This window comes from Mesoplodon mirus (assembly GCF_964341445.2).
Source record: "Mesoplodon mirus genome assembly, chromosome: 2".
Lineage (NCBI taxonomy): Eukaryota > Metazoa > Chordata > Mammalia > Artiodactyla > Ziphiidae > Mesoplodon > Mesoplodon mirus.
Genome location: NC_138977.1, coordinates 143,969,704 through 143,996,661, shown reverse-complemented (window position 1 = coordinate 143,996,661; position 26,958 = coordinate 143,969,704). Strand labels below are relative to the sequence as shown.

The 26,958-nt window shown below is 40.9% G+C and overlaps 1 protein-coding gene across 3 annotated transcripts in view; it reads right to left on the bottom strand.

The window, feature by feature from the left end:
• PRDM5 (PR/SET domain 5) overlaps nucleotides 1–26,685 on the bottom strand; it is a 221,318-nt gene extending 194,633 nt beyond the window's left edge. For all 3 annotated transcript variants that reach the window (XM_082609872.1, XM_082609873.1, XM_082609874.1), the window contains exons 1-2: nucleotides 26,350–26,685; nucleotides 8,659–8,742 (exon numbers count right to left, since the gene is read on the bottom strand). In XM_082609872.1, coding sequence (XP_082465998.1) covers nucleotides 8,659–8,742; nucleotides 26,350–26,442 — 177 coding nt within the window. In that variant the 5' untranslated portion in view covers nucleotides 26,443–26,685. The remainder of the gene's footprint in view (nucleotides 1–8,658; nucleotides 8,743–26,349) is intronic.
• Between the last annotated feature and the right edge of the window lie 273 nt (nucleotides 26,686–26,958).

Here is a 26,958-nt window from a genome sequence, read left to right as displayed (position 1 = left end):
GGAGACAGCAATGTTTTTCAGTACCTTTGGGTCTCCAATATTGTCACTCCAACCTCTCAAGACTGCCAAAAGCTCTACCTGTTTCTCTGTGCTCAAACACTAACCTCTACTTGGGCTGAGGTCAAATTTTCAGCCTCTTGCCCATATCCAGAATCACCAAAGCTCTGACCACTTCCTCAAGAAAAAAAAAGGCTATAGATTACTGATTCATCTGTTCAAAGTTTTCTCCTCTCTGGAACCACAGTACTCTAGTACTCTGCTTTAATAGCTCTTTGATGGCCTTACACAAATCACTTTTATGTTTAATCTGTTTTTTGTAGCTGCTCTCAGCAGTAATATCAATGTGTTCAAGTTCTTATCTGAGATAAGTTTTCTTGCCCTGTTTTATTTTCTTTATACCCATATCACTATCTTTCTTTATATTACTCATTAAAGGTGTTTTATATCTATCTTTCCCTGCTGAAACATAAACTCCCAAGACAGCAAAAGCTTTACTAGATCCTCAGGGCGAAATCAGACTAAAGATTGTCTGACCCTGGTATCCTTCCTCTTTCTATCATGTTTCACTTACCCTGCCTATTTCTGTTTTGTAAAGAATTCCAAAGAGCCTCATCATTTCTCAGTATGAGAAAAGAGAAAGGCTAATTCTACATATATATATATTCTCAGCAAGAACTATTACTCCTCCTTTTCATGTATCCTCACTTTTTCCTCCATGAGAGAGAGAAATTAGAGTAAATATACTTTGGGTTTCTCTCCTTCATGGTTCCTTCTCTTTATCTAATTGTTAAGACCCTGACTGTCACTCCTTTCCATGCCCAGCCCCCTGCTGTGCATTAAGCAGACCTGCCATCAGACTCAGGGTGTGCCTTCCACAGCAGACTGCAGACCTGTCTCTCTCTCCCATGCTCTCTGAGATGCTGCAAACTGAACCTGTGAGTCAGGCCACAAGTCTCCGTGCGATGGCTGATGGACAAATATATTCAGAACTCCTCTGCAGGCCCAGCTCTTGCCACAAAGACCAAGATTTAAGAAGCAAAGTATCAAGTACCCACTCTGTACACTTCTGGTACAAAGGGAAAGATTCAAGAGTATAGGCAGCGATCCAGATGGTGGTGTAGTAGGACGTGAAGCTCAACTTCTCCCACAAATACATCAAAGATACGTCTACATGTGGAACAATTCCCACAGAATATCAAACTCAACACTGGCAGAAGACCTCAGACTACTGAAAGGGCAAGAAAATCTCCGTGTAACTGGGTAGGAAAAAAAAAAAAAGAAAGAAAGCGAGAAAGGAATCAGGACAGGACCTGCACCCTTGGGAGGGAGCTGTGAAAGAGGAAAGGTTCCTTCACCTTGGGAAGCCCCCTCACTGGCAGGTAGATCGGCCGGGACAGAAGGGGAGAATCAGACCCCCGGAGGAGAACTTCAGCAGCCGGTTGGCAGCAGCCAGAGCAGAGGGAGAACTGCACAGACAGTCAGTGCCGCAGTCCTGCACCCCCCAGCCTGACACGTGCTGGCAAGGGCTAGGTGCTGGAACTCGGGCTTCGGAGGTCAGAACTGGGGAGAGGACTGGGGATGGCTGTGTGGAAACAGCCGCGGGGGTGGGGAATCCAGTGCGACTGCAACGAAGGGTGTATGCGGAGGAAGCCTGGGTCACCTTATCGGCCAGTCGCCATGGTTTGGAGGGTGCAGGAAGGGAGAGGATGAACCCGGATTGCCGTGCACATGCTCGCAGTGAGCAGGACACTGCCGACACGGGCTCCAGGGGCAGTCGCGAGCCACCACTGCTGCCCGCCCAGATGCCAGGAGTGGTTATGAATCCCCCGCCACCACCCTCGCAGACTCCAGGAGTGTCCGGGAGCCGCCTCGGCTCCCATCGTGTGCTCCAGGGGCATGCCCGAGCCTCCACCACCACCCCCCGCCCACCTCCCCCCAGCCCCGGACTGAAAACCAGCCGCGCGTCTGCACTCCCCCATCAAGGGGGTATCAACCAGCACACACTGAAGAAAGAGGCGACAGGCATCCACACTAAGAACAGCCCTTGGGCCAAATATATTAACCCACACAAGCTACACGGGGACGCCCAGACATATAAATAGCCCTCCAGGACCACAGGAGATAACTGTTTCTCCTAAACTCACAGAGTAAGAGCAATATATAAGTAAAATGAAAAAATAGAGGAACCACTCCCAGTTAAAAGACCAAGATAATTCCCCTGAAGGAACAAACAATTAAACAGACCTCTTCAGTCTAAAAGACACCGATTTCCAAAAGGACATAATGAAAATACTGAAGGAATTAAGAAAGGCCATTCATGGAAATGCAGAGTACTGGAAAAAGGAACTACAAACTATAAAGAGGAACCAAGAAAAATTAGAAAAGTCACTTGCAGAGACAGAAACTGAGCTAAAGGCAATGAATAGCAGAATGAATAATGCCGAAGAATAAATAAGTGACCTGGAAGATAGAATAACAGAAATCACCCAATCAGGACAGCAGACAGAAAGCCAAATTAAAAAAAAAAAATGAAAGCAATATAAGAGACTTATGGGATAATATAAAGTATGCCAATCTATGCAAAATAGGGATCCAGAAGGGGAAAAAAAGAGAAAAGGGGATCAAAAATGTATTTGAAGAAATTATGGCTGAAAACTTCCCAAACCTGAAGAAGGAAACAGATATCCAGGTACAGGAAGCACAGAGGGTCCCAAACAAGATAAACCCAAACAGACCTACACCAAGACATATTATAAGAAAAATGATGAAGGTTAAAGATAAAGAGAAGACTCTAAAGGCAGCAAGAGAAAAACAAAGAGTTAATTACAAAGGAACCCCCAGAAGGCTATTAGCTGATTTCTCTACAGAAATGTTGCAGGCCAGAATGGACCAGCAAGATACAGTCAAAGTCCTGAAAGGGAAAAATCTGCAACCTAGGATACGCTACCCAGTAAGATCATCATTTAGAATAGAAGGAGATATAAAGAATTTCTCAGACAAGCAAAAACCAAAAGAATACAGCAGGGCTTCCCTGGTGGTCCAGTGGTTAAGACTCCGCGCTCCCAATGCAGGGGGCCCAGGTTTGATCCCTGGTCAGGGAACTAGATCCCACCTGCTGCAATGAAGATCCTGTGTGCCACAACTAAAGATCCTGCATGCCACAACAAAGATCACACATGAGGCAATGAAGATCCCGTGTGCCACAACTAAGACCTGGCGCAGCCAAATAATAAATATTTTTTTAATAAAAAAAAATAAAGAAAAGAATACAGCGATACTAAACCTATCCTAAAGGAAATAGTGAAACGTCTTCTCTAAACAGAGAAGAAGAATCTATAGGAAAGAGAAAATCACAATTGGAAAGTAAATCACTTAAATAGCTAGTACACAGATTAAAAAAGAAAAAACGAAATTAAAAAATTTCTGTGAAAGTGATGACAACCACAGTGAACAGCAAAAGGATGAAAGTGAAGATGTAAAAAAGGACATCAAAATCATAAAATGTAGGAGAGGAGAGTAAGAAAATGTAGACTTTTTTTTTTTTCCCCTAGAATATATTTGAGCCTGTATGACCACCAGTCTAAGGCAAGTAGGGATAGGAAGGGATTAAACATACTTGAAAAAAACAGGGTAACCACAAATCAAAAACATAAAATAGATTCACAAAAACCAGAAAGAAGAGAACATAAGTATAATACAAAAGAAAATCATCAAACCACAAAAGGAAAAAGAAAAAGAAAGGGATAAAGAAGAAATATAAAATCAACAGGAAAACAAGGTTTAAAATGGCAATAAATACATATCTATCAATAATTACTTTAAATGTCAATGGACTAAATGCTCCAATCAAAAGACACAGAGTGGCAGACTCTGTGTCTTTTGATTGGATAAAAAAACAAGATAAAATACAAGAGATATTTGATAGACAGATATACAAAAGTGGATAAAAAACAAGAGACCTACCTACAAGAGACCCACTTTAGGGCAAAGGACACACACAGATTGAAAGTGAGGGGAGGGAAAAAGATATTTCATGCTACCAGAAATAACAAGAAAGCAGGGGTAGCAATACTCATATGAGACAAAATAGCCTTTAAAACAAGGCCATAAAGAAAGATAAAGAAGGAAACTATATAATGATAAAAGGATCAATAAAAGGATTTTATATTCAGCACCCAAATACATAAAACAAATACTAACAGACATACAGCGAGAAATCAACAGGAATACAATAATAGTAGGAGACTTTAACACCCCACTCACATAGATGGACAGAGCTTCCGGACAAAGAATTAATAAGACAACAGAGATCCTAAATGATATAACAGAACAGTTAGACTTAATTTTTTCATGACATTACATCCAAAAAGAAACAGAATACATATTCTTTTCAAGTACACATGGAACATTCTCTAGGACTGATGACATACTCGGGCACAAAACAAGCCTCAACAAATTTAAGAGTATAGAAATTATCTCAATCATCTTTTCTGACCATAACAGCATGAAACTAGAAAGGCCAAGTTCTGAGAACTTACCAGGCCAGTTTCCACACAAAAACCTCTTGCAGACAATGCAAGAGGATGCTCTGGGAAAAGAAGGGAAGAGGCATGGCCAACAGAGCAGAGCCATTTGGAGCATTCAAGAAAACACTGGAGGGCTTCCCTTGTGGCACAGTGGTTGAGAGTCCGCCTGACGATGCAGGGGACACGGGTTCGTGCCCCTGTCCGGGAAGATCCCACATGCTGCAGAGCGGCTCGGCCCGTGAGCCATGGCCGCTGAGTCTGCGCGTCCGGAGCCTGTGCTCCGCAACGGGAGAGGCCACAACAGTGAGAAGCCCGCGTACCGCAAAAAAAAAAAGAAAACACTGGATTCATCAACGGCCCCTTTGGAATACTTGAATAATAGGCTGAGCAGGTGGCGATGAAAATGTACAATCTGTGCTGCAATCTACAGGTACCGAAACGTAAAGGTATGTGCTAGAGTAAGAGCCAGTCTCTGCAGAGGTGGTATTTGAACTGTGGTTTGAAATACTGAAGAAAATATTATAGAAAGAGAAGATGTTGGAGATTTAAAAACAAAGGGTTGTTGAGAGTTTTAGCAACATTACATGAACGGATTTTGGTCTTAGAGCAAGTCTGAGCAGGTAGACAGTGGAAGGAAATGTATCTCAAGCTCCAAACCACCTGGGAAAAAGTACGCAAAAAGACTTCTAACTAAGGGAAGAATAGACTACGATACAAACACCTGGGCACGTTCCATCAAATTACCAATGGGAAGCGTTTACAGTGGAGCACTGGTTTCCAAGCTCAAGCTCTGTAACTGGCCTGAGGCCTGAGAAATCCAGAATTCTTTTCCTGATGCAGTTTATTTTAAAATAAAAGTAAAAATCTGAAGTATCAAGAAGGCTTAAGGACAGAGGAGACTGAGTCTCTTCAGACTCCAATCTCAAATCCTGGTGGCCAACACAGAACGAGGCTGAGGTGCTGTTTAATGCTCTGAACCAGTGGGCATCGGTGAGCGCCAAGCTGCAGCTCTGGGGGGAGGGGGGAGGATGCAACAGACGATGATAGTTCTCCCCAATGAAACCCTCAGGTGCCTCTATACCCCGCCCCAAACTAACAGGGGCTCACACACACCAATAGGTGCCATCCTCACTGGTACCTCCAAGTTCTTTGGTGTTAAATGGCCACCTAGGGGCCCTTGGCCTTGTCCACCAGGACTGGTGGCACCACAGGTGCAAATATAAACTGAGAAAGAGCTATGCCGTGTGCTCTCTCACAGGCATCGTTTTCCAAACACTACCCCCAGTACCTGGCTATGTTCCATAACCATAACCACTGGCTTGAGGAGAAGGACCACACATTTGAGAGCTGCAGGTGGTTCACTCTGGAGCTATGGGGCATATTAGCAATGACTTAAATGATTGGTCCCAATTTACCCACAGAGGAGGGAAGGTTCATTATCTCCCTTTGAGAAGGCTCAAAAGTTTCCAAGAGGAGAAGACTGTGGTAAGACCAGTCAACCTCCTTTCTGTGCACCTTATGAATCCTGGCACCTCCAAAGCTAAAATAATAAAAATGGACTTTAAGACTATAATTCAAGGCTGGGAAGCAGCTCTCTCAGTTAACATACTAAGGAACAGGACTAAAGCCAGCAAGCAGTAAATCTTTGCCGTTCAAAAGGTATTGACTGTTTTTCAAGTGCTCCCCCAGGAAGATATACGACTGAGAGTGTCTTCCCCTGCCCTGCCCGGCAGCACAACTGGACAGAGCAGAGACTGGCCGACAATCCACCTTGAAGACCAGACTCAGAGAAGGAAGAACTACAGGAGGGAGGGAAAAAGTGCATGAACTAAGGGGTTAAAGGGATCAAAGGTCTTAGGTGAAAAGAGCAGGCTTATAGGGGACAAGGAGACTCTTCATCAATACCTTTCTGAATTGTGTCAAAAGTACAAATATTACTTATTCAAAACACAAGCATAACATAAGAAGTAAAAGAAAATAAAGAATGGCAATCATTATGTGAATGTAACATTACCTGAACGTTGTTCAGGTATGTATAAAACGTATAAAATCAATAGCTCTTTGGGTGGTAAAGTGAGAGGACTAGATATACTGGTATGTAAAAACAAATAATAACGTAAAGACATCAAAGAACCACAGGAATACATAATGCAAAACTAGATGAGTTACGGTAGCACTGTCAGCCTCTTTAAGTTTCCTATATGCAAGTCTTTTTTTTCAAAATAAAAATTATAATCATCATCTGCTTAGCAATGCATCATAAGCAGCTACGCAAGACATTAACCTGACCACTACACTAAAATTTTCAGAGATAACAAAACAAATATCAAAAGTCATTAACAACCCCTTAAAATTGTTATTTTTATCATTTTCAACTTATTTAGGTTATCTTTTTTGTCACATAGATGTTTGGCTTTTGAAATCCTTCACGGTAAAAAAAAAATTAACTGCTGAGAAAATTAAGATCTTATAGAAAAATAGTAAAAGCCATTAAAAATATTTTCAGGTTTATAAAAATAAACAATTAAAACAGCATATTAAAATAAGGCAAATCAATAACATTTTCCACTTAAACTGTCGTGAAGACTATATTATGAATTTCCATTTTCCATCACCTGCACTTCAGAAATCTTTCAAGAACCTCAAGCAACCCCACTCCCTACATCAAGCAGTTTCAGCAATATGGCGATGCTTAAAAATGTATTTTGCTTACAGATAATATATTATGATATGTTACACGTGTCAATTTGGCTCGATGGTAGTACCCAGCTATTTAATCAAATAGTAATCTAGGTGTTGCTGTGAAGGTGTTTTATAGACGTGGGTAACATCTACAATCAGTTGACTTTAAATAAAGGAGATTACTGTCAAAGCTGTGTGTGGCCTTCATCCAAACAAAGGTCTTAACTGCAAAAACTGAGAGGTTTGCTGGAGCAGTTCTGCCTCAAGACTGAAGCATCATCAACTCCTGTCTGAGTTTCCAGACTACAGATTCCAACCTGCCACCCACACAATCCTGTGAGCCAATTCCTTGAAAACACAAACACACACACACACACACACACACACACACACACATCCATTGGTTCTGTTTCTCTGGAGATCCTAACCAATAAATGCACATTCAGAGAGACATTTTATGTGTAGTTCTCTGTTTCAGTATTCTTTATCTTTCTGATTTTATGATCCTACTTCCCTTAGGCTCACCTATACATACCATCTCAGCTCCCACACTCCTCATGGAACCCACCAAATAAAATTCTTGGGACTGAGTTTCCTTTTCCAAGTTTTTGTTTAACAATATCTACACCTCTGCTTTTCTATTTCCATCCCTCGGGCCCTTCTTTTTCTAAAGATTATGAAAGAACAGTAATGAAAATAACTGACATAAACTAGGATGAAAATTCTCATAATATATAGATATACATTTGCATATACAAATTCCTACAACAGAGAGACTTCAGATTGCAAAAGACTATCTACAGTGTCATAGCTCTTTAACTATATGTTTTTAAAGGTAAGGTACATTTTAAGCTGGGATTTTCATTCCAACACAGAGCTCAGAAATGTTTCTGTGCAGGAGATCAGCTTAGTGCTTTGTGACCACCTAGAGGGGTGGGATAGGGAGGGTGGGAGGGAGATGCAAGAGAGAGGGGATATGGTGATATATGTATACATACAGCTGATTCACGTTGTACAGCAGCAACTAACACACCATTGTAAAGCAATTATACTCCAATAAAGGTGTTAAAAAAAAAAAGAAATGTTTCTGGGCAATTAACACTGCAATTGGGAAATAAAAGTTAAAGGAAAAGTATGATTTCATTTACAGAAATCAAATTCTAAATCCATAAAAAGAATGTGCTTATTTTGAAATCCAAACATCCTTATTCATGGATAACTTTCTTAATGATGAAGTATATAAACTTCAGAGTTACAGAAGAATTGTCTAGTTAGATATTTCAACAGTATTTTAATGCTAAACTTTCAAGGTATTCAGGTTCCTTAAAATTCAAACATTTCAATGCTTTGTCAACTGGAATCAATATCTATGAACTTAGCTTTATACATGCCTTAAATAGTACAAAGAAAAACATATTTTAAATATTTAAAACAACAATCACATGCTCACCTCCCACATCAACCTGTAATCCATATTTTCATCCAAGTCTTCGGGCATTCTCTTCTCTCCAGCAAATGGTCCAAACTTTTCACCCTGAGTAGTAATGATTACATTGAAAAAGGATTAGTACAATAATCAATAATCAAGTTACTAAAATAAACTATTATTTCTCTTCTGGAAAAACATTTTTCTCCAAAGCCTTATGCCCAATGATTGAGATACATTTAAAATATTAATTTACCCAACACAAGATATTTACATATTTTAAATCTAACTTAATCTATTTTAGCCGACGAGCCTAAATCCACAACACAGGAGCCAACAAGAAAGGGTTAAATCGCTCAATATTTAAATTCGGACAAGGCTTGAACACTATACTTCCATGTTTCAAACCTCTGCAGTCACTGGCAAGTGGTCTTAAAATGAGAAGCACTGAGTCTTGCCTGACTTGAGACAAGCCCACCAGGCAGAAAACCACCTGGTTTCCATAAAAATCATAAATTCGTCCCAATCATGAACAAGAAAGAAGTAGACTTGCCATCCTCAGAGGAAGACTGTTCGTACACAAAGTTTAAACTCTCCTGCCACTCTTTCAAACAACCAAGGGGGCACTCTATAAACCGGGGCTTCTCGAAGTGCGTACTTGAATCACCAGCATGAGAGTCACCAGCGTCGCTTATTACAAATTCAGAATCCTGTGCTTATTAAAATCAGAATCTCTGGGAGTGGGATGTGTGGGGCTGCATTTGGACAAGTTCCCAGGTGAGAGCTGCTGGCAGACACCAGGAGTGGCCCCGGCAGGGAGGGACCCGAGAGGCAGGGTGAAAGGGTAAGCAAAACTGTTCTCACAACTAAGGCAACCAAAGCAGGACTGGAGAGACAGAGAGGGTGGGATCACGCTTGTCCAGCCAGACGATCCACAGACGTGTGTGCAGAGAGGGTACAGGGTCACGCATGCCCTCGTGAGCCTCCTCCAAACCTACCTGTGACTATTCTACAGAAGAACCCTTCTCTTCGTTGGGAGGTGGACGAACTTTTTTTTTTTTAATTTTTTTTTTACATCTTTATTGGAGTATAATTGCTTTACAATGGTGTGTTAGTTTCTGCTTTATAACAAAGTGAATCAGTTATACATATACCTGTGTTCCCGTATCTCCTGCCTCTTGCGTCTCCCTCCCTCCCACCCTCCCTATCCCACCCCTCTACATGGTCACAAAGCACTGAGCTGATCTCCCTGTGCTGTGCGGCTGCTTCCCACTAGCTATCTATTTTATGTTTGGTAGTGTATATATGTCCATGCCACTCTCTCACTTTGTCCCAGCTTACCCTTCCCCCTCCCCATATCCTCAAGTCCATTCTCTAGTAGGTCTGTGTCCTTATTCCCGTCTTACCCCTAGGTTCTTCATGACCTTTTTTTTCTTAGATTCCATATATATGTGTTATATGTGTTAGCGTACGGTATTTTGATGAACATTGTTAGGGGGAAAAATAACCACCAAAACAATGTTTCAAGGCATATAAATGACTTAATGAACAAGAGAAAACCCAACTCCAGGCAACAGTCAAATGTTAAAACTTAGAGGAATTCCAACTAGCCCCTCATGTTACAAAGAAAAGAGGTTCTGAAAAGTCACAAGTAATGGCAAAGCTTTGAAGACCTATTGTTTAATGTTAACTTGGAAGCAGAAAATGCTACAGAGATCCCTGAAATCAAGACGATAATCCTAAATAAACCAAAAACAAGTACACCAAAGAGACAGGGAGACTGCTATTTGGCTATTTCAGGCAACCTGGAAGACAGACCAAATATTAAGGTGTGTTTTTGGTAAAAAATTTGAGGATTTGGTATTAATGCATATATAGTCCAACTTTTCACTCCACTTTGTCATGTATTTATAGCCTTTACCAACTAGTGCAGAAGGAAATCATCTGAGTACACGCTTTCCAATGCAAGAGATCTACCCATGCCAGTCAGTTCCTCTTTGCAGCACAAATCTGGAGGAAATATAAAATTGTATCAATCAATTCAGCAGCATTCAAAGGACTGAAAAGAAAGGGATGGAAACCCAAGTAAATGCACTGGGCTTGGGGGAAAAAGCCTGCTTGTATGCAGGCCTAGGAAGATTATTAAAGGATTTACAGCTTTGAAAATTCAAAACAAGAATCAGGACTGTGAGTTTAAAGCCTTGCTATTAATAGTGAGTAATCACTCTATCATAAACTCTAACTATAATAAATACAGCTTTCAATTTTTTTTTCCTCAGCCAAGAAATACATTTTGCATTTCAGCCTAGCATATTCACATCTATACAGCTGACAACACGGTGTGAACTATGTGGGTCCACTTAAATGCAGGTATTTTAATTACACCATCCTGGTCCGTTGAATGCACCAGTGTGGAAGAACCACAGATATGGAGGGCCAACTATAAATTCTGTGTGCATTTACCCCCATGTTGTTCAAAGGTCAAGTGTACACAGAAACACACATAAAAAACTAACATGTAAATTTTTAAAAATAATACTACCCTTCCTCTGTACAATGTGTTCCATACTGTCTACTCTATTTTACTTCACTTTTGAAAAAATACTAGTTTTGCCCCAATATAGTTAATTTCACAACTCACCAATGGGTTGCAATCCAATTTAAAAAACACTGACATAAAAACACAGATGGAGGAGATAAATTTCTAAGTATATTTGGCTTTCTCGATTTGGTAAAATTGCCTTCAAAGTACATTAGTGAGTATACTGGGATGATGTGGTCAAATAAACTTGAGTTTCTGTGGCTGCAAGATTACAAAAATATAAATAGTCAACTCTTAGTTATCCATACACTTGTGGTAAGAAACACTGCAGATGATTAAAACAATTTACATTTGGTTTTTGATGAGGATTTTATAATTACTTGACCCACTCCAGGCCTTCCCCTAAAGATCCCAGCACCTACTACCCACCCCCTTCTCTCTTTGTTCACTGTCATTTCTACTATACAAACAGCACTTTCTTATCATCACAGGTTTAATGTACACACTGCTTTGTTCACTAACCATTTCCTATGATATTTCTAACCTAAGAGTAAGCCTCTCCTGCCTCAGTAGGCTTCAAACCTGCTCGAGTAATGTACCCATGAAAGGAAGATTTAGGGCACTCACCCATGGGTAAATTTTTTCTTTTAGATAAACCATATGATATTGCCAGTATTTGACCATTTTTGAGCTATAAAAATTAAAATTTTTCATAGGATTCATTATAATATAAATTATATATACATGTGCATGAGCATATTAAACACCTAAAGTGAGGTTCATAATTAATGATAGGAAGGAAACTAACGTTTCAAACTATCTTCTTGAAAATTTCAGAAATTTCTAGTTGACTTCCTATCATCATTGGTTTTATTTTTTGTGATTTAGTTGCTGAAGATCTCATACTAGCAGCAGAAAAACTATCAACTCTACCATTTTCTTGCTGTTAATGTGCGTCAGCATCATTATTATTACCTTCAACCTGTGACTACCTTACAAAAAACCTTCCAAGAATTCTTCACTTCTAACAATCTGAAGAGTCACTATCTCAAATGCTTACAAGGTGAGGCAGGAAAGCAGCACATTAGACAACAAACATGTGAAGGACACAGTAGGGAGTGGCCAGGAGGTGAGTTGGAGGGGCATGCCCATTTAAAAAGCTTTTCAACTCCAACTGACTGTTGTTATATCACAGGGGGAGCCCAATGTTGCAAGATATCTGCAAATATTCTAGTGAAGCTGACAACACAAATTTGTTTGTGAAATCACTACTACTCTACATTAGCAATGAATTTCAAGTTTTCAAAATTCTGCGCAGATCAAATAAAATGTGATTGCAAGATAAATTCAACTTGTAGATACCAAATGTCCAAGTCAAACTCACTTCTCAGACTGGCCCAATGCTGAGCCTACAGTGGTGCTTCTTTGCTGTTTCTAAAAAATGCAGATAAATATCCATTCAATTTGGGACCCACTGGACTAGACAATAACTTTTAATTTAAAAATGTACGACTGCAAACATGTGGGCCATTTTCTCTCATTTTGATTAATATTATTAGCAGGAATTTGAAACCAAGAGTTACTGCAGATCTCTCTCTTAGAATAAGGGGAAAAGCACTACCTGAGTACTCCAGGGATTGGATCCTAATCCTTGCTCTGCCACTAATTACCTGTGACACATCAGGATGTCACAAACTTGGGAGCTTCAGTTTCCTCACCTATAGAACTGAGAAATGTGGATTAGCTGATTTCTAAGATTCCTTCCAGCTCTCAAATCCTATTAGAGAGAGCTTCCACAGACCAAATTTAGAACAATTTGGGGATCAAAGAGAACAAGAGTATAATTGATTGAAACACATTAACAAATTCTTAAAGCCACAATGATTGCCTGAGAGGAAAAAAAAGAATTTTTTAAATGTCTCATTTGCTGGCATAACAGCTTACTAAAATTAATAAAGAGAAAGAACTAAGCATCTTGTCCTATCTTTCAACAATTACGCTACTTCAGGATAAGCAGACAGCGGCAAGCGATGAAGGAAAGCTCTTCTTTACAGAGGAATGCTAACTTATAAATAAAGGAGGAACAGTCAAGTGAAATCCCCATTTTGAAATCCATAATAATGTAACTGATTCAGTGAAGGATTATCAATGGATGCTAAAACCATCAGGTAAAAGGTTGACAGTAAAATAGGTATTCATACACTATCAGCTCACAGATTACCAAAGCACAAATTATCTTTACAATGGAAAAATTACGTTAACCCGGTGCTGGTATTACTCAGGGAAAAACCAGATATTATATGCCCTCTGCTAAAACGCAGTATGAAGTAAATCATTCTAGCCCTTCATTCCCCAGTGTCTGCCATAGGGATGTGACAGGAGTGTTTGCTAAACTCTCCAGGCACCTCCAGAAGCCAAAGGGCAAGTGAACATGCACAGAACTCTTCCCGCTTGTCCTGCCTCTCACCCAGCACCTGGGGAGATCCTGCTACCTAGGAAGAGCGCACATGGATAAAACACATTGAGAGAGGGAGGGGGATGCTTCCTATGTTCCCTCCTGTCTCCCACTGCCAAAACTGCACTATCTTCTGCAACATAAAGAGTATCCAGAGCTTCCCTGGTGGCACTGGTTGAGAGTCCGCCTGCCAATGCAAGGGACACGGGTTCGGGCCCCGGTCCAGGAAGATCCCACATGCCGTGGAGCGGCTGGGCCCGTGAGCTATGGCCACTGAGCCTGCGTGTCCGGAGCCTGTGCTCCTCAACGGGAGAGGCCACAACAGTGAGAGTCCCACGTACCGCAAAAAAAAAAAAAAAAAAAAAAAAAAGAGTATCCAGAGGGTAGAGAGAAGTGTTTAATACACAGTGTCAGTGTGTTTCAAAAAAAAAAAATAATAATAATCTATATCTAACTCTTCAGATGAGAAGAAATACAGAAGATAGGAACATTAAATAATGTGCCTTGGGAAACCATCAGATAAATCCAGATTGTGAGATACACCACAAACAATTAGCTTGATCTCTTCAGAAAGTAACTGTTATTTTTTTAAAAACGGTATGGAAAGAGGGAAACTGTTAAAGAGAGATTTAATAGACACAACCAAGTATAATAAGTGGTCCTTGAGGATCCTGGTTCAAAAATAAACAGCTATAAAAACATTCTGGAAGCACTTGGAGTAATTTGAATATGGGCTGGAATTAAAAGACATTAGGAAATCACTATTATTTTTGTTGGATGTTAAAATGACAGTATGGCTACTTAAGAAAATGTCCTTATGCTAAAATATGGAGGAATGAATTGTCATAATATTTATAATTTACTTTGAAATGGTTCAGCAAATAAAAAATATATACATATAGATGAAATAAGTTACATTCAAGTGAATCAATCTGCAGTTGAATCATTTATATGTAAAATAATGATGTTTTTCACAGAAAGAGTCTAGAGTCCTCACTTAGAACATAATTATATTTCAGTGCTAAGGTACTATGCATGTGTGTGCTCTTGCAATACAAGTAGGCCATCAACAAAGTACATTTCCAAAAAGTTCAATATGAAAAATATCCAATCTTCTTTCCCTACTAAGACTGACCAGGTAGAGACAACTTGCTTCCCTATATCCATCCTCTTTAGTACTAGAATGCTGACCTTGTGGCAGGTACTAATGTACGCAGGTAGAAAAACATGACCAGTTCCCCATTTAGACAGAGAAGACAGCTAACAACATGGAAGCAGAAATCACTGTATGAACTTACTACAAAAGCTCTTAAATGAGAGCTAAGTCAGGAGGTACACCCTAATGCCTTGGTTACTTCCTCTTTCTCCTCATCTGGAATCAAAGCATGATAGCTGGGGCTAAAGGAGCCATTTTGAGGCCGAGAGAACTGCAAAGACTTCCACCCTGACATTTTGAGCCACTGAACTGATAGCAGCAAATGCCCACCTTGTTATAGAGAGAACATAACCCCCAAGCTTTAGATTACCACAGTAGTCTCTGTTACTCTGAGCTGATATGGCAAATATCAGAAATGCACTAGTGCCCAGGATATAGCAGAATTATTCTTTATGAAATTCATCAGTTATAATATGAATATGAAATGGGAAATGCAGGAGAGTTGTGAAGGAGAAGTGATTCTGGATTATGGTGACCTGAATGCAGCACCTTTTCCTTTAACCCCAATTCTAAGTCACTTGCTTCTCTTGAGCAAAACAACTTCTACTAGCATGTATGGGTAACTGTGTATAAGTGAAGCCTTAGGTTCTGGCACAGAACTGGTGTGAGGCATTCTCTAAAGTGGGCTGAGTAATTAACTGAAAAACAGCAGAAGAGTGCTGAGGACTGGCAACTAGGGGATCCTGAGAAGAACCTGAAAGGCAGAGAAGGCTGGGGCCATAGCCCACAGTCCTTCCCATCCTTGCAGCCCAGGAAAGTGCAAGGAGACCAGAAAGCCAACAGGGAATTGACAGTCTATCTGTCACTGCAGGCCCATGACAATAGAGACCCCTTTGCCTACGGGGAAGGACTGATACCACAGAGTGTTCTTCAATAACCAGTCTTGAGCTTCGATAAAACAACCAAGGCAAATTGCCTGTAAAAAGGGGCCCAGGTGCCTATGAAGGAGACCAAGCAGAAAAATAATATCCATACTCTGTAAAATAGAACATCTGTAGGAGACAGAGTACGTTAATTAAAAGGAATTATGTTGGGAATTCCCTGGCGGTCCATTGGTTAGGACTCCGCGCTCTCACTGCCGAGGGCCCAGGTTCAATCCCTGGTCGGAGAACTAAAATCCCACAAGCCATGCGGTGTGGCAAAAAATTAATTAATTAATTAATTGGAATATGTCAATTATGTAAGAGAATTTAAGGAGATTCAAGTACAGCACTCAAAAAAAAAAACCTTTAAAAGTGAAAAAAGCATAATTTCCTAGTTAAATATTTTGAGAGAATAAATTGAAAGAGAAATACAACAACCTGAGAATCCCTTACCCAGTCAGGAAATCCTTTACAGTCAGATGGGAAGGAGAGCTACTTGAGCTACACAGATTCAGAGAGAATATTATCCACATGATTTAATGAGAAAAAGAACCATAAAAAGTCTCTAACTAAACAAATTAACCAGAACAAAGGACAAAAATTAGAAGAAAATGAATAGCTGGTGTATATACACACCTAGGTATGCAGAATATACAAGTTAAATAACAACTCTTGAAACAAGGGATATACTTTTAAAAGAAATTCTATTAAGTAACACACCATTTCATCAAAACTTAGGAATCTGGGGTGAAGAAAGGCAGGAAGACAAAAGCATTCCCAAAGTTGCAGGGCAGGCAGAGGTTGGGGGGAGTGCTGAGTGGTGACAGGAAGGAAGGAGAAGAGGGAACTAATAGAGAAATGAACATCTTGTGGAAGAAATCATATTTTTTTGTGGAAAATATGGTTGAGGCTCTAGCTATCAAATAAAAAAACATGTGCATCTGATTACGAAAGAGGGGAAGAAGAAGTAAATCACTAAAGAAAAAGAAGAGTAGAACTAATAAATTAACAAGAGGGGGGAAAAGAATGAATAGTGACTTGGGCAGCAAAAATAAGGAAAATTCAAAATAAGTTATAACAATATAAAATAAGTAATGAGTGTAACGATGACAAGAATAAAAACCAATTATATTAGTCATTACACTACATATGAAAAGGCTAAATTCTCTTATTAAATGAGATTGTAATACTGCATTATGAAATATAACCTAGCTAACATGATTACAAAAAGATAAAACAAAATGATAAAAAGTAAATTAAAATGAGTAGACAAAGTTATACAGATAAAAGCAAAGAAAAGGCAATAGTGTACCATACAAGGTTAAATTAACAGCTGAATTGCACTAAACAGAATAAAGCATAACGTTATGTAACGATATAAAGCATATTTATGAAGAAAATAGAACAGTGAGAAACCAGTAGCATAGAAATCTTAAAAACACAAGAAGAACTAGAGTGGGAGATTTTAAAATACCTTTCAAAATTGGACAGATAGGTTAAGTAATAAAAAATAATAAATAAAAATATACAGAAAATGCCATTAATCTTAAAACATTCAAAGTTCAAAATCCATCAAAGATTTAGAAAGACTATCACTCCTACCCTAATAATAAGAAAGTCGATAAACTATAAAATCATAAATTTTCTTGAAGAGTGCACTGGCTTACCTATGGCGGATCACAGAAGGAGGAGCTGCCGGCCACCACACAAGCAAGTAAGAAATCAATTAACATTTTAATAGTTTGCTAAAGAATGCATGTGAGACAGCTTGACTGTATAGAACCACTGGAAGCCCCAGACCCAAGGGGAGTTCACACACACATACAGACTCTTTTCCAAGGGCCTCCCCATATAACAAAGATTGGGGGACAGAAAGAAGGACAGAGAGACTCCTTCAGTGGTGCAGAAGGAAAACAGCAGCCGCTGCAAGAATGCACAACACCCCATACCTCCTGCCCTTATCTTTCTCTCATATTAGGAGAAGCCTTCAGCTAATACAAGAACATAGAAAACTCTGTCATCTCCAGGATACAAATAAAGATCAACTGCTGCTGAAGGAAGCAGTACAGGCTCAGGAATTTATACCACAACCTCAAAGGATTCTTACCATTGGGTGAGGGACAGGAAACACTCTCCCACAAAAAACCAATCACTGATACGAGACAAAAGTTTGGCTCCTACGGGAAAGAGAGGTAGGAATGCTATGGAAACTCAACTCCCAGAGCTCAGGCTAATAAACCCTAGATAAGAGTGAAGCTGGACCAAGACAGAGAACAGAGAGAACACAGACCTCAAATAACACAGCGGTCTACTGTGGGGGAAGGACAAGAGCATGGCAACTCAGTGAGAGAAACCCACTATGATGCAGGCACTCAGGGACAGGAGAAAGCTGAGAGTAGAATAGAGACACTGAGAAAAACCTGGAGCACCCCGGCCACCACCCTAATCACAAGCAACTCTAGAAGAATCTGAAGCCTGTGGTGCACTGAAAGTAACAAAAACAACAACATAATGCAAACCCACCTTATCTCCTAACTAGGTTGACCCAAACTCCCACACTAAACAGGATAACAAAATAAAACATGTGCATAGTTCCAAACATAAATACTATTTACCACACTCTGATTGTTTCACACATGACACTGGCATTCAGTCAAAAATACAAAAATAAAAACATACAAGGAAACAAGGGAAAAAACAGCAAATTCTGAAGAAACAAAGCAATCAGCAGAATCAGATGCAGAAATGACACAGACATTAGAACTATCAGACAAGGACTTTAACAATAACTATGGTTAATTTGTTAAAGAATGTACTAAAAAGGCAGATAACATGCAAGAACATAGGGGAACTATCAGCTAAGACATGGAACCTATAAGAGAGAATCCAGTGAAAATGCTAGATATAAAAATCATGGTTTCAAAAATGAATTCCTTTGACAGACTCACCAGGTAACTTAACACAGCTGAGAAAAGCAGCAGTAAACTTGAAGGCAACAGAAATTACCTAAACAAACACAAAGTGGGAAAAGAAAAAAAAAGAGAAAGAAAGCAGAACAAAGAAAAAAAAAGAGAAAGAAAGCAGAACAAAGAGCTGTGAGACAATATCACATCAACTGGTCTGACATACATGTAATTGGAGTCCCAGAAGAGAGAAAGCTTATGCCAGGAGTAATATTTGAAGAGAAAATGGCTAAGGATTTTCCAAAAATGATAAAAGACATCAAACCACATATAAAATAAAAAAGCAAGTTTTAAAAAAAATTAAAGACATCATGTTCAAACTGTTAAAATGCAAAGAAAACAAGAAAAACCTTGAAAGTAGAGGAAAAAAGATTATGTGTGAAGAATGTAACTTACAGCAGACTTCTTGTCAGAAACTTTGTAAACTAAAAAAAAGAACAAGTGATATCTTCAATGTAATGAGAAAAAAAAAAACCTGTCAACCTAGAGAAGATATCTTTCAAACAATAAAGCAAAAGACTTTTTTTAGAAAAACAAAAGCTGAGAAAATTCATTGCCAGCAGACTTGTGATACAAGAAATGCTCAAAGGATATGGTACCAGAATATGATACCAGACAGAAATGTAACTCAAAACAAAGAAATGAAGAGCTCCAGAAATGGAAATAAGGGTAAATAACACAATTTGCCTTATTTTGTAATTGTTCTAGAAGATAATTGATAGTATAAAGGGAAAATAGTAAAAATGTACTGTAAGGTTTATAACACACAAAATAGATGAAAATGATTGCATAAAGGATGGGAAGGAGGAACTGCCGGTATAACAACTATATCTCACTGCCTTTTTCATATCTGTTGTCTAACAGACTTGTCAAAATCAACATGCCTTAAACCAAACTGCAGATGGCGAAGGCCATTTAAACCTGTTGCACCAAAATCTTCCCCTATCTCAGTTGCTGGCTGACAAACCAAATCCTCCCAATTTCTCAGGCTAAAACCCTTGTAATCATCTTCCCTTTCTTCCACTTATCTCATCCGCATATTCTATCTTCAAACTACACTTCCAACGCTGCCACTATCTTGGTCTAAGACACCATCACCTCTCACACGGATAACTGCAAAAGAATCCTAATAATCTCCCAGTTAACACATTCACCCTTTGGTCAACTATTCTCCACACAGCAATCAGGGTGATCCTGATAAGCTCAAGTCAGATCATGTAACTCCTCCGCTCAAAACCCTGCAGTGGCTCCCCATTTCACTCAAAGTAAAGCCAATGGCATGCCCCAAAAGGCCCTAAGAAATGTAGGCCTGGTACCCTTCTCTTCACTATCTCTCTGACCTCCTCCCCTAGTACTTGGCCCCTCGGTAAGTCCATTCCAGCCTCACCAGTCTCCTTATTCCTGGAACACAACAGGCAAACGCCCATCTTAGGGCCTTTACTCTAACTGCTGCCTAGAATGTTCTTGCCCTAGAAATGTTTGGCTACTTCCCTCCCATCCTTTAAGTCATTGCCCAAATTTCCCAGCTAGTGAGGATTAACTGGGCCAACGACCTATGTAGAAAAACATCCTCCTACAAACGCACACAGTCTGCCAAGTCAACAATACCCAGCTCTACTTTTTCTTTTCTACAGCACTTATCACATTTTAACACAGTATAAGACTTTTCTAATCGTTCATTGTTAATCTTCTTCTCCTCTCACAAAAATGCAAGCTCTGCAAGAGCCAGAATTTCTATTTTGTTCACTACTGTATTCCAAACAGCTGGTACCAATCTTGGTAATAAACATTTACTTAATAACTGTGTAAAACAAGACCCAAAGAAATGAAAATTATGTCATATCCTCCGCATAGAATATGTTGTTATTAAAAATAATAAATTAAAGCCAAAGCAGATTACCTAGAGGGATTTCTATGAGATACTGCTGAATGATACTCCTTTCTCCTTTTTGTAAAATAACTTTTTAAAAGTGTGTGAATAGGTATGTGTCTGTACTCATGGAAATGAGCATGGATGTAGCATTTTATCAGTATATTGAAAAATAATTTTTGATTTTTCTTTTTAGTGAAAGGGACGTATGGAAGAATCTGAGTTCCAATTCTGATTAATCCCCTTGTGATATAACCTTCCTCACAATCAGTGTCCTCATCTATAAAACAAGGACAACAACGACCACCTTGCAGACTTGTTGTAGGGCTTAAATACAAACTGCGTGACACATCCAGTGACTATTCTGTCACTTACCCTTCTGTCACTAGCAACTAGCCCAGTGCCTAACAACTGCAATTGCTCAATAAATATTTGTTGAAAGAATTAACTGTAGCTGTTATAATCACACACAAAAAACAAAATCTGAATCTGTAATAACACCAGGAAATACAAAGCTGCATTAAGTCACTCTTGTAGAGTGTAAATGTGTGAACATAGAAAAGAGATAGCACATATGGCAGGCATCGATGGTGATTATTTTCCCTCTGATTATGTTTCCAGATTAGCTATCACCAGCCACCAGGAACTGTAAACAAACATCTACTGGCAGAATTTTAGCCAGAGTATAAAGACCCATTATTTCTTCAGGAGAGTCACCTTCTGAGTGGATCAACAAAACACCTTCTTCCACAAAATCTAGTCTTCTTGTATTAAAATTTATGCATGGTGATTCTTCCTCTATGCTTTTACTTACTTTTCTTTTGGGGTTTTCTCTTTCCCATATGTTTTTCTAACCCTATACAACTTGCCTCATTTTTTTAGCTTCTTGTATTTTCACAAACTCAGATTCAAACCCTTATTTCAGTTATTTTTCTCTCGGGATTTTACCTCATGAAATGTCTTTGCTACAAATCCCTCAAAGAGAATCAAGGTGCCTGCCTTGGCGTGAAGGAGAGGGAGAGGGAGATTGTGCTGTGGAAGGAAGAGGAGCTTGCAATAGAGCTGTGAGCAGCAAGATTCCCAGCAAAGCTTCTCTGGGCTTCAATGTCTTCATCTGTAAGATGAGAAGGTGCAAGCTGGATTCCCTCTGAAGTTCTTTTAAACACCATCATTCAGAACACCATCAGAATCTATTATTTCCTATTCTACTTCTCGTGTACACATTTTCTCTTCCTCTTTATAAGGGAACCACTCACCCAGGCTTTACTGCATGAATGCCAACCTTGTTGACCTTTGCTAGAATCAACACTGAAAACAAGGCAGAAGAGTCATCAACATGGTCGATCTGTAATGCATACATTTTATTGGGACCAGTATGTGAGGAAGGATGCATTGTAAAATGTTCCACATAATGTAGACAAGGAAGAATTATACTTTGGAGCTGGGGTAGGATGTATAATGGCCCACGGAAAAGGTTTACATCCTAACCCCTAGAATCTGTATGTTACCTTACATGGTAAAAGGGACTCTGCAGATGGGATTACATTAGGGACCTTGAGCTGGGGAGGTTACTCTGCATTATCTGGGTGGACCCAATCTAATCACAAGGGTCCTTGTAAGAGGAAGCAGGAGGGTCAGAGTCAGGGAAGGAGATGTGATGACAAAAGCTGAGGTCAGAATGATGTGGGGTCATGAGCCAAGGAATGTCGGCGGCCTCTAGAAAACTATAAAAGCCAAGAAAGTAAACTCTCTCTTTAGAGCCTCCTGAAGGAACCAGCCCTGCCTACGCATCTTAGATTTATATTCTCCAGAACCATAAAATAATAAAGCTGGATTGTTTTAAGCCACTAAGTGTGTGATGGTTTGGAATCAGCAATAGGAAACTAATGCCTCCGTGCTGCCAATAAGTTGTGCCCTGAAAAGAAGCTGTGGATAAGATCCTAGGGTATCTGGCAAGTTTGAACTAGGAACCTGCATTTGTTCAATAGAAGAGCAAAGTGTAGTGGGAGACTGCCCTAGGCTTCAAGGGCACAGGATGCCACTCAGGAGTCCCTAAGGCAAAAAGGCACAGGGATGAGAGGGAAGGAAGCCAGGAACTGAGCTACCCCAGTGGGGTCAATTCACTGTGGCTGGTGTGTATCAAGGGACGTGAGCCTCATCAATGCTCCACCAGGAGGCTCCACCTCCATTCACTCTCTAATGCATCACCCCGTTTATTTCTTTCACTTAACACATGCTGCAACTGTCTTGGAAATCTTCCCTTCCTTTACCTGTTTGCTACGTCTCTCCCCACACAAGAACACAAACTCCATGTGGACAAAGACCTTGTCTGTTTTGCACCCGTCTGTATCCCCAAGGCCTAACACAGTACTGCCACACCTGAAAGACTAAATGACTGAAAGTCAGAGGGGAAGAAAAACCAACAGCCTACAACAAACCTCAAGGAAACAAAGATAGGTAGTGGTATATTTGCCACCTTAACCCTTTCCATAAAATCACAGAATCTGAGAACTCAAAGAAATCTTATGGTTTACCTCTGCACTTTCTGAGTTCAAACACAATGTCAAACACACCACCGCCTGGTTAATCATATAAGCTGGCAATGAAAAATATGGTCATTGATATAAAACATGTAATGTAGTGAGATGTTTACATAACTTTTCATTGTATGTATACTTCCTATATTAGCTTTGAGTACCTAACATTAATTTTAATCTGCATAGTAACCTAGAATTCCACATCTTTTGTACAACATTAAACTGTGCTCATGAGATAACACATGGCAAGCACGCAGAACAGGGTCTGGCGTGCTAAAGTGTTAAATCTACTATTTTGTATTATTTTTTATCTTATCATTAGCAAATTGCAATGCGTATAAATGTGAATGAACTCAGGCCTCCTTTTTCTACTCTAGGGCTTTCCAGCAGACTCCCATCCATTCTTTCTCCAAGAATAATGGCTCACACAGAAATACCTACCAGATGACCCTCTCTTCAGGCAATCTCTAAATTTCCATAACGGCAAGAAAAGGAAAGGACTTTCCGTAATGGCAAGAAAAGAAAAAGAAGTCTTTCCCATTTCTTCTTCTTGTCGTTTTGTACATTTTATAGAAGAAAAAAGAAAAAAAAAAAAAAAAAAAGCAGCAGCAGCACCAGGCCTACAAAAAAGGACAACTGCCAAGGAAACACCGAGTGGGACTAAGGTGGAGCCAGGGAATTAGGTGACTCTGCTGCAGGGACTCCACTCTAGGAGACTCCACACAAAAAGGGGTGGGTCTAGAAAGGGATTAGGGATCCCATTGGTAAGGGAATCCCCAATCAATATGGTGAATGTAGCGGGGGTAGAGGGTGTAGCAAAATCCCCCAACCTCAGTACAGCTCTGGATTAGATTCTGTGAACTGAAACCAATAGATGACTTGAATTGCAACTGTTTTTGAAAAACAGAATTGTTATACAAGCATACGTGTTATAAAAGTGTGATAAAACTTCTGTGATACATTCCACAATTTGTTTAGAATAGAGAACATAAAAACTTTTAAGTAAAGTCCTTAATAGAGCTGCTGAAATACTTTTTCGCAGACCCTTTGATTAATGGCCAGAGTTAAAGCTAGTACAAGGTAACTGCAAAAATATTTAAGCATAGAGAAACTATATGCAAACTGGTAAGGGATGCACTGATATTCAGCTTTAGCTTTACAGTATAGCTAAAATCTGCTATTCAGCTTCAGCTTTGTCCTCAGCTTCTGGAAGGCAAAGGAGCTGAAGCCTACTTCAAGGTCATTTCTGGCATCAATGAACCTGTCAGTGATCGATGACCTTATGATTATCTTGTGATTACAACTAAACTATATCACCAATAGTATGTCATTTGGATTTATTGCAAACATCTGCACATTCACTTGAACTATAGGTAAGCATTCTAGATGTGACCTGGATGAAACCATGCGTTTTACATGTTGAAGTTACACAAACCAGGAAAGGATAAGTATCTATAAGTACTGCAATAATAAAATGCAATAATATATGATTTTGGAAGCTGTTCATTCTACACCCCAAAATAATTTAAAACTTCCAAATAACTTATTTCATGGAAAAAGAATTTGGAATTAATAAAAATATCAAAAGAACATACATCGGCCAGCTGTTTCTAAAAACCTAAATAATATAAGGCAAAAAATAAGGATAATTTAATAATTCTAATATTTGTACAATTTTTACTATATTACTATTAAAAACATAAAACAAAATAATGTTTAAGAACTGTGTTTAATTTTTAAGTACTTATTTTTAGTCCTGAGACCTTCAAGAAAAATCCATTTGGGAATTTCATATCTTGTGAGAAAATTAAAAGCAGAATCTCAACTTCTGCTTTGAAAGAATGTTGATTTTAACATTTACCCTTTTGGCAAAAACATCTATTCAGATCAAGTGTTTACACCTGCTTTTCTCCTTTGAGCATTCTCCCAAACTCCCAATTGAAGGAGTAAATACGGGGTTTATTGTTTCCAATTTTACCCTGGGAGATACTTACAGACCCTGCTGTCAATGAAGGCCTTCTGAAGCACCTGTGCACCTTTCTTCACCTGCTCCTTAGGTGAAGGGGTGGGGAAAGACTCATACTCAGATGAAAGACATCCTGGTGTCTCCGGTGCATCTTGTGAACCTCTTGTTAGCCCACCTTAACTGAACAAGCCTGCTGCTGCCCAAACCTCACCCCTACACAGTGGGGGTGAGGGGTGCTGGGAAGCTGGCAGAAACAGGTCTGGGAAGGACATGAGCTTTGGACTAAGAAGTGATGGGTCTGAAGCCTAACTCACTAACTCAGCAGGAAATTTAACCTCCAAGTACTTCTGCTTTCTCCTCTCCTACAAGAGGATTAAGACTGTTCTCACAGGAGTGCTGTGCCAGTGAAGTTACTAACAGAGGTAACGCAGCAAGCATGGGCCCTAGCACCAAGTATCTGCTCAGTAAACGCTGGCTCTCATGACCCTAGGCATTTCACCACTGCCTCCGTGATTTCACACATCCCTTGAAACGGCTATAACAACAGGTTTCACTGAATCCAAAAACTTGGTATTGTCCAGTAATCTCTCCTCCTAGGCCTTTGCTTTCAACATCCAACATTTCCAGGTCGTTCCCTTAGGGCCACTGCCATGTGCTGGTCCTACTCACGTGTCTCTAAATCTCTGGAAGGAAAGATCCGAGGAAAATCCAGAAAAGCTGAGGAAAAAGTTCAACGATTCATGCATTATCTAGCTGGCACCTCCCAGGATTCACATTACACATTTTGGAAGGAAGGAAAGAACTGCGGGGTGTCTGAATGACATGCTAAGGCCTGCGTTGAGCTGCGCTCTGGGCAGCTCCCCGCAATCCCCACAGGGAAAGTGAGGCATTCCCTACAGGAAGAAAGGCGGCGATGGAGCTCGTGCGCGCCTGGGAAGACACCCGCCCACGGGTGCCTCTGCCCACTCCCGGAGCCGACGAAGAGGGAGGCTCCATCCCGACTCACTTCCTGCAGGGGAGGAAAGACATCTTGCCGCAGGGCGGCCGGCGGCAGTTCCGCCTCTGGACCGGCCGGCTGCAGAGCGCGCCCCGCCGACACCTACGTGGCGCTGCCCGCTCGCGAGGCGCGGCGGGCGAAGGCCACCCCCGTCGCCCTAGCCTCCCCGCGGGGCTCCCGGCCGGCCCGGCGAGGGGCGACGCGAGTGAAGCCCGCGGAGCCCCCGGCCCGGCGGAGGGGCGAGCCCGGGAGGCGCAGGGCGCACGGCGGGAGCAGAGGCGCGCAGGCCGCCGCCGGGTCACCCACCTTTCTTACTCTGCGGGCCGTGTAGAGCCCCATCCCGTCCTGAACCCGGGAGGACTTCAGGGAGAACCTGTCCGGCACGTACATGCCCAGCATTTTCCCAGCCGCGGCCGCCGCCTCGCTTAACACCGGCGCTCTGCGCCCGGGAGGCGACACATGGAAATTTGGGGTGCCGGGGTGGAGGGGAGAGGCCGGCGGGGAAGGAGGAAATGGAGTTTTCCTCCCAGAATCCCCACCTCCCCGCCGATTCCAGGATCCCCCGCGGCTCAGCCCCTCCTCGTCCCGGGTCTAGCTCGGCCCGGAGCCGCCGAGGCCGCAGCTTCCATTGCTGGCGCGGGGGCGTGGGGGACGCGGGCCCGGGCGCTGCGGGCGCCGGGACGCTGCGGGCGCGGGGACGCCGCGCGCTGATTGGCCCGAAGTTAGCGGCTCGGACCCGCTCCTGGGCGTGGAGCCCGGGATAGGGCTGACCCCGGAGCTTCGAACCCTGAGGCCAAAGCGACCCGCCCGCACCGTGCGCCCCGCGCAGCCGCGTGCGGACCCGCCCTTAACCAGCTCTGGGTTTTGAGTCTCTGAGCTTAAACTCCCAGTCGGTGAATTTTGCACTCTTCAGAT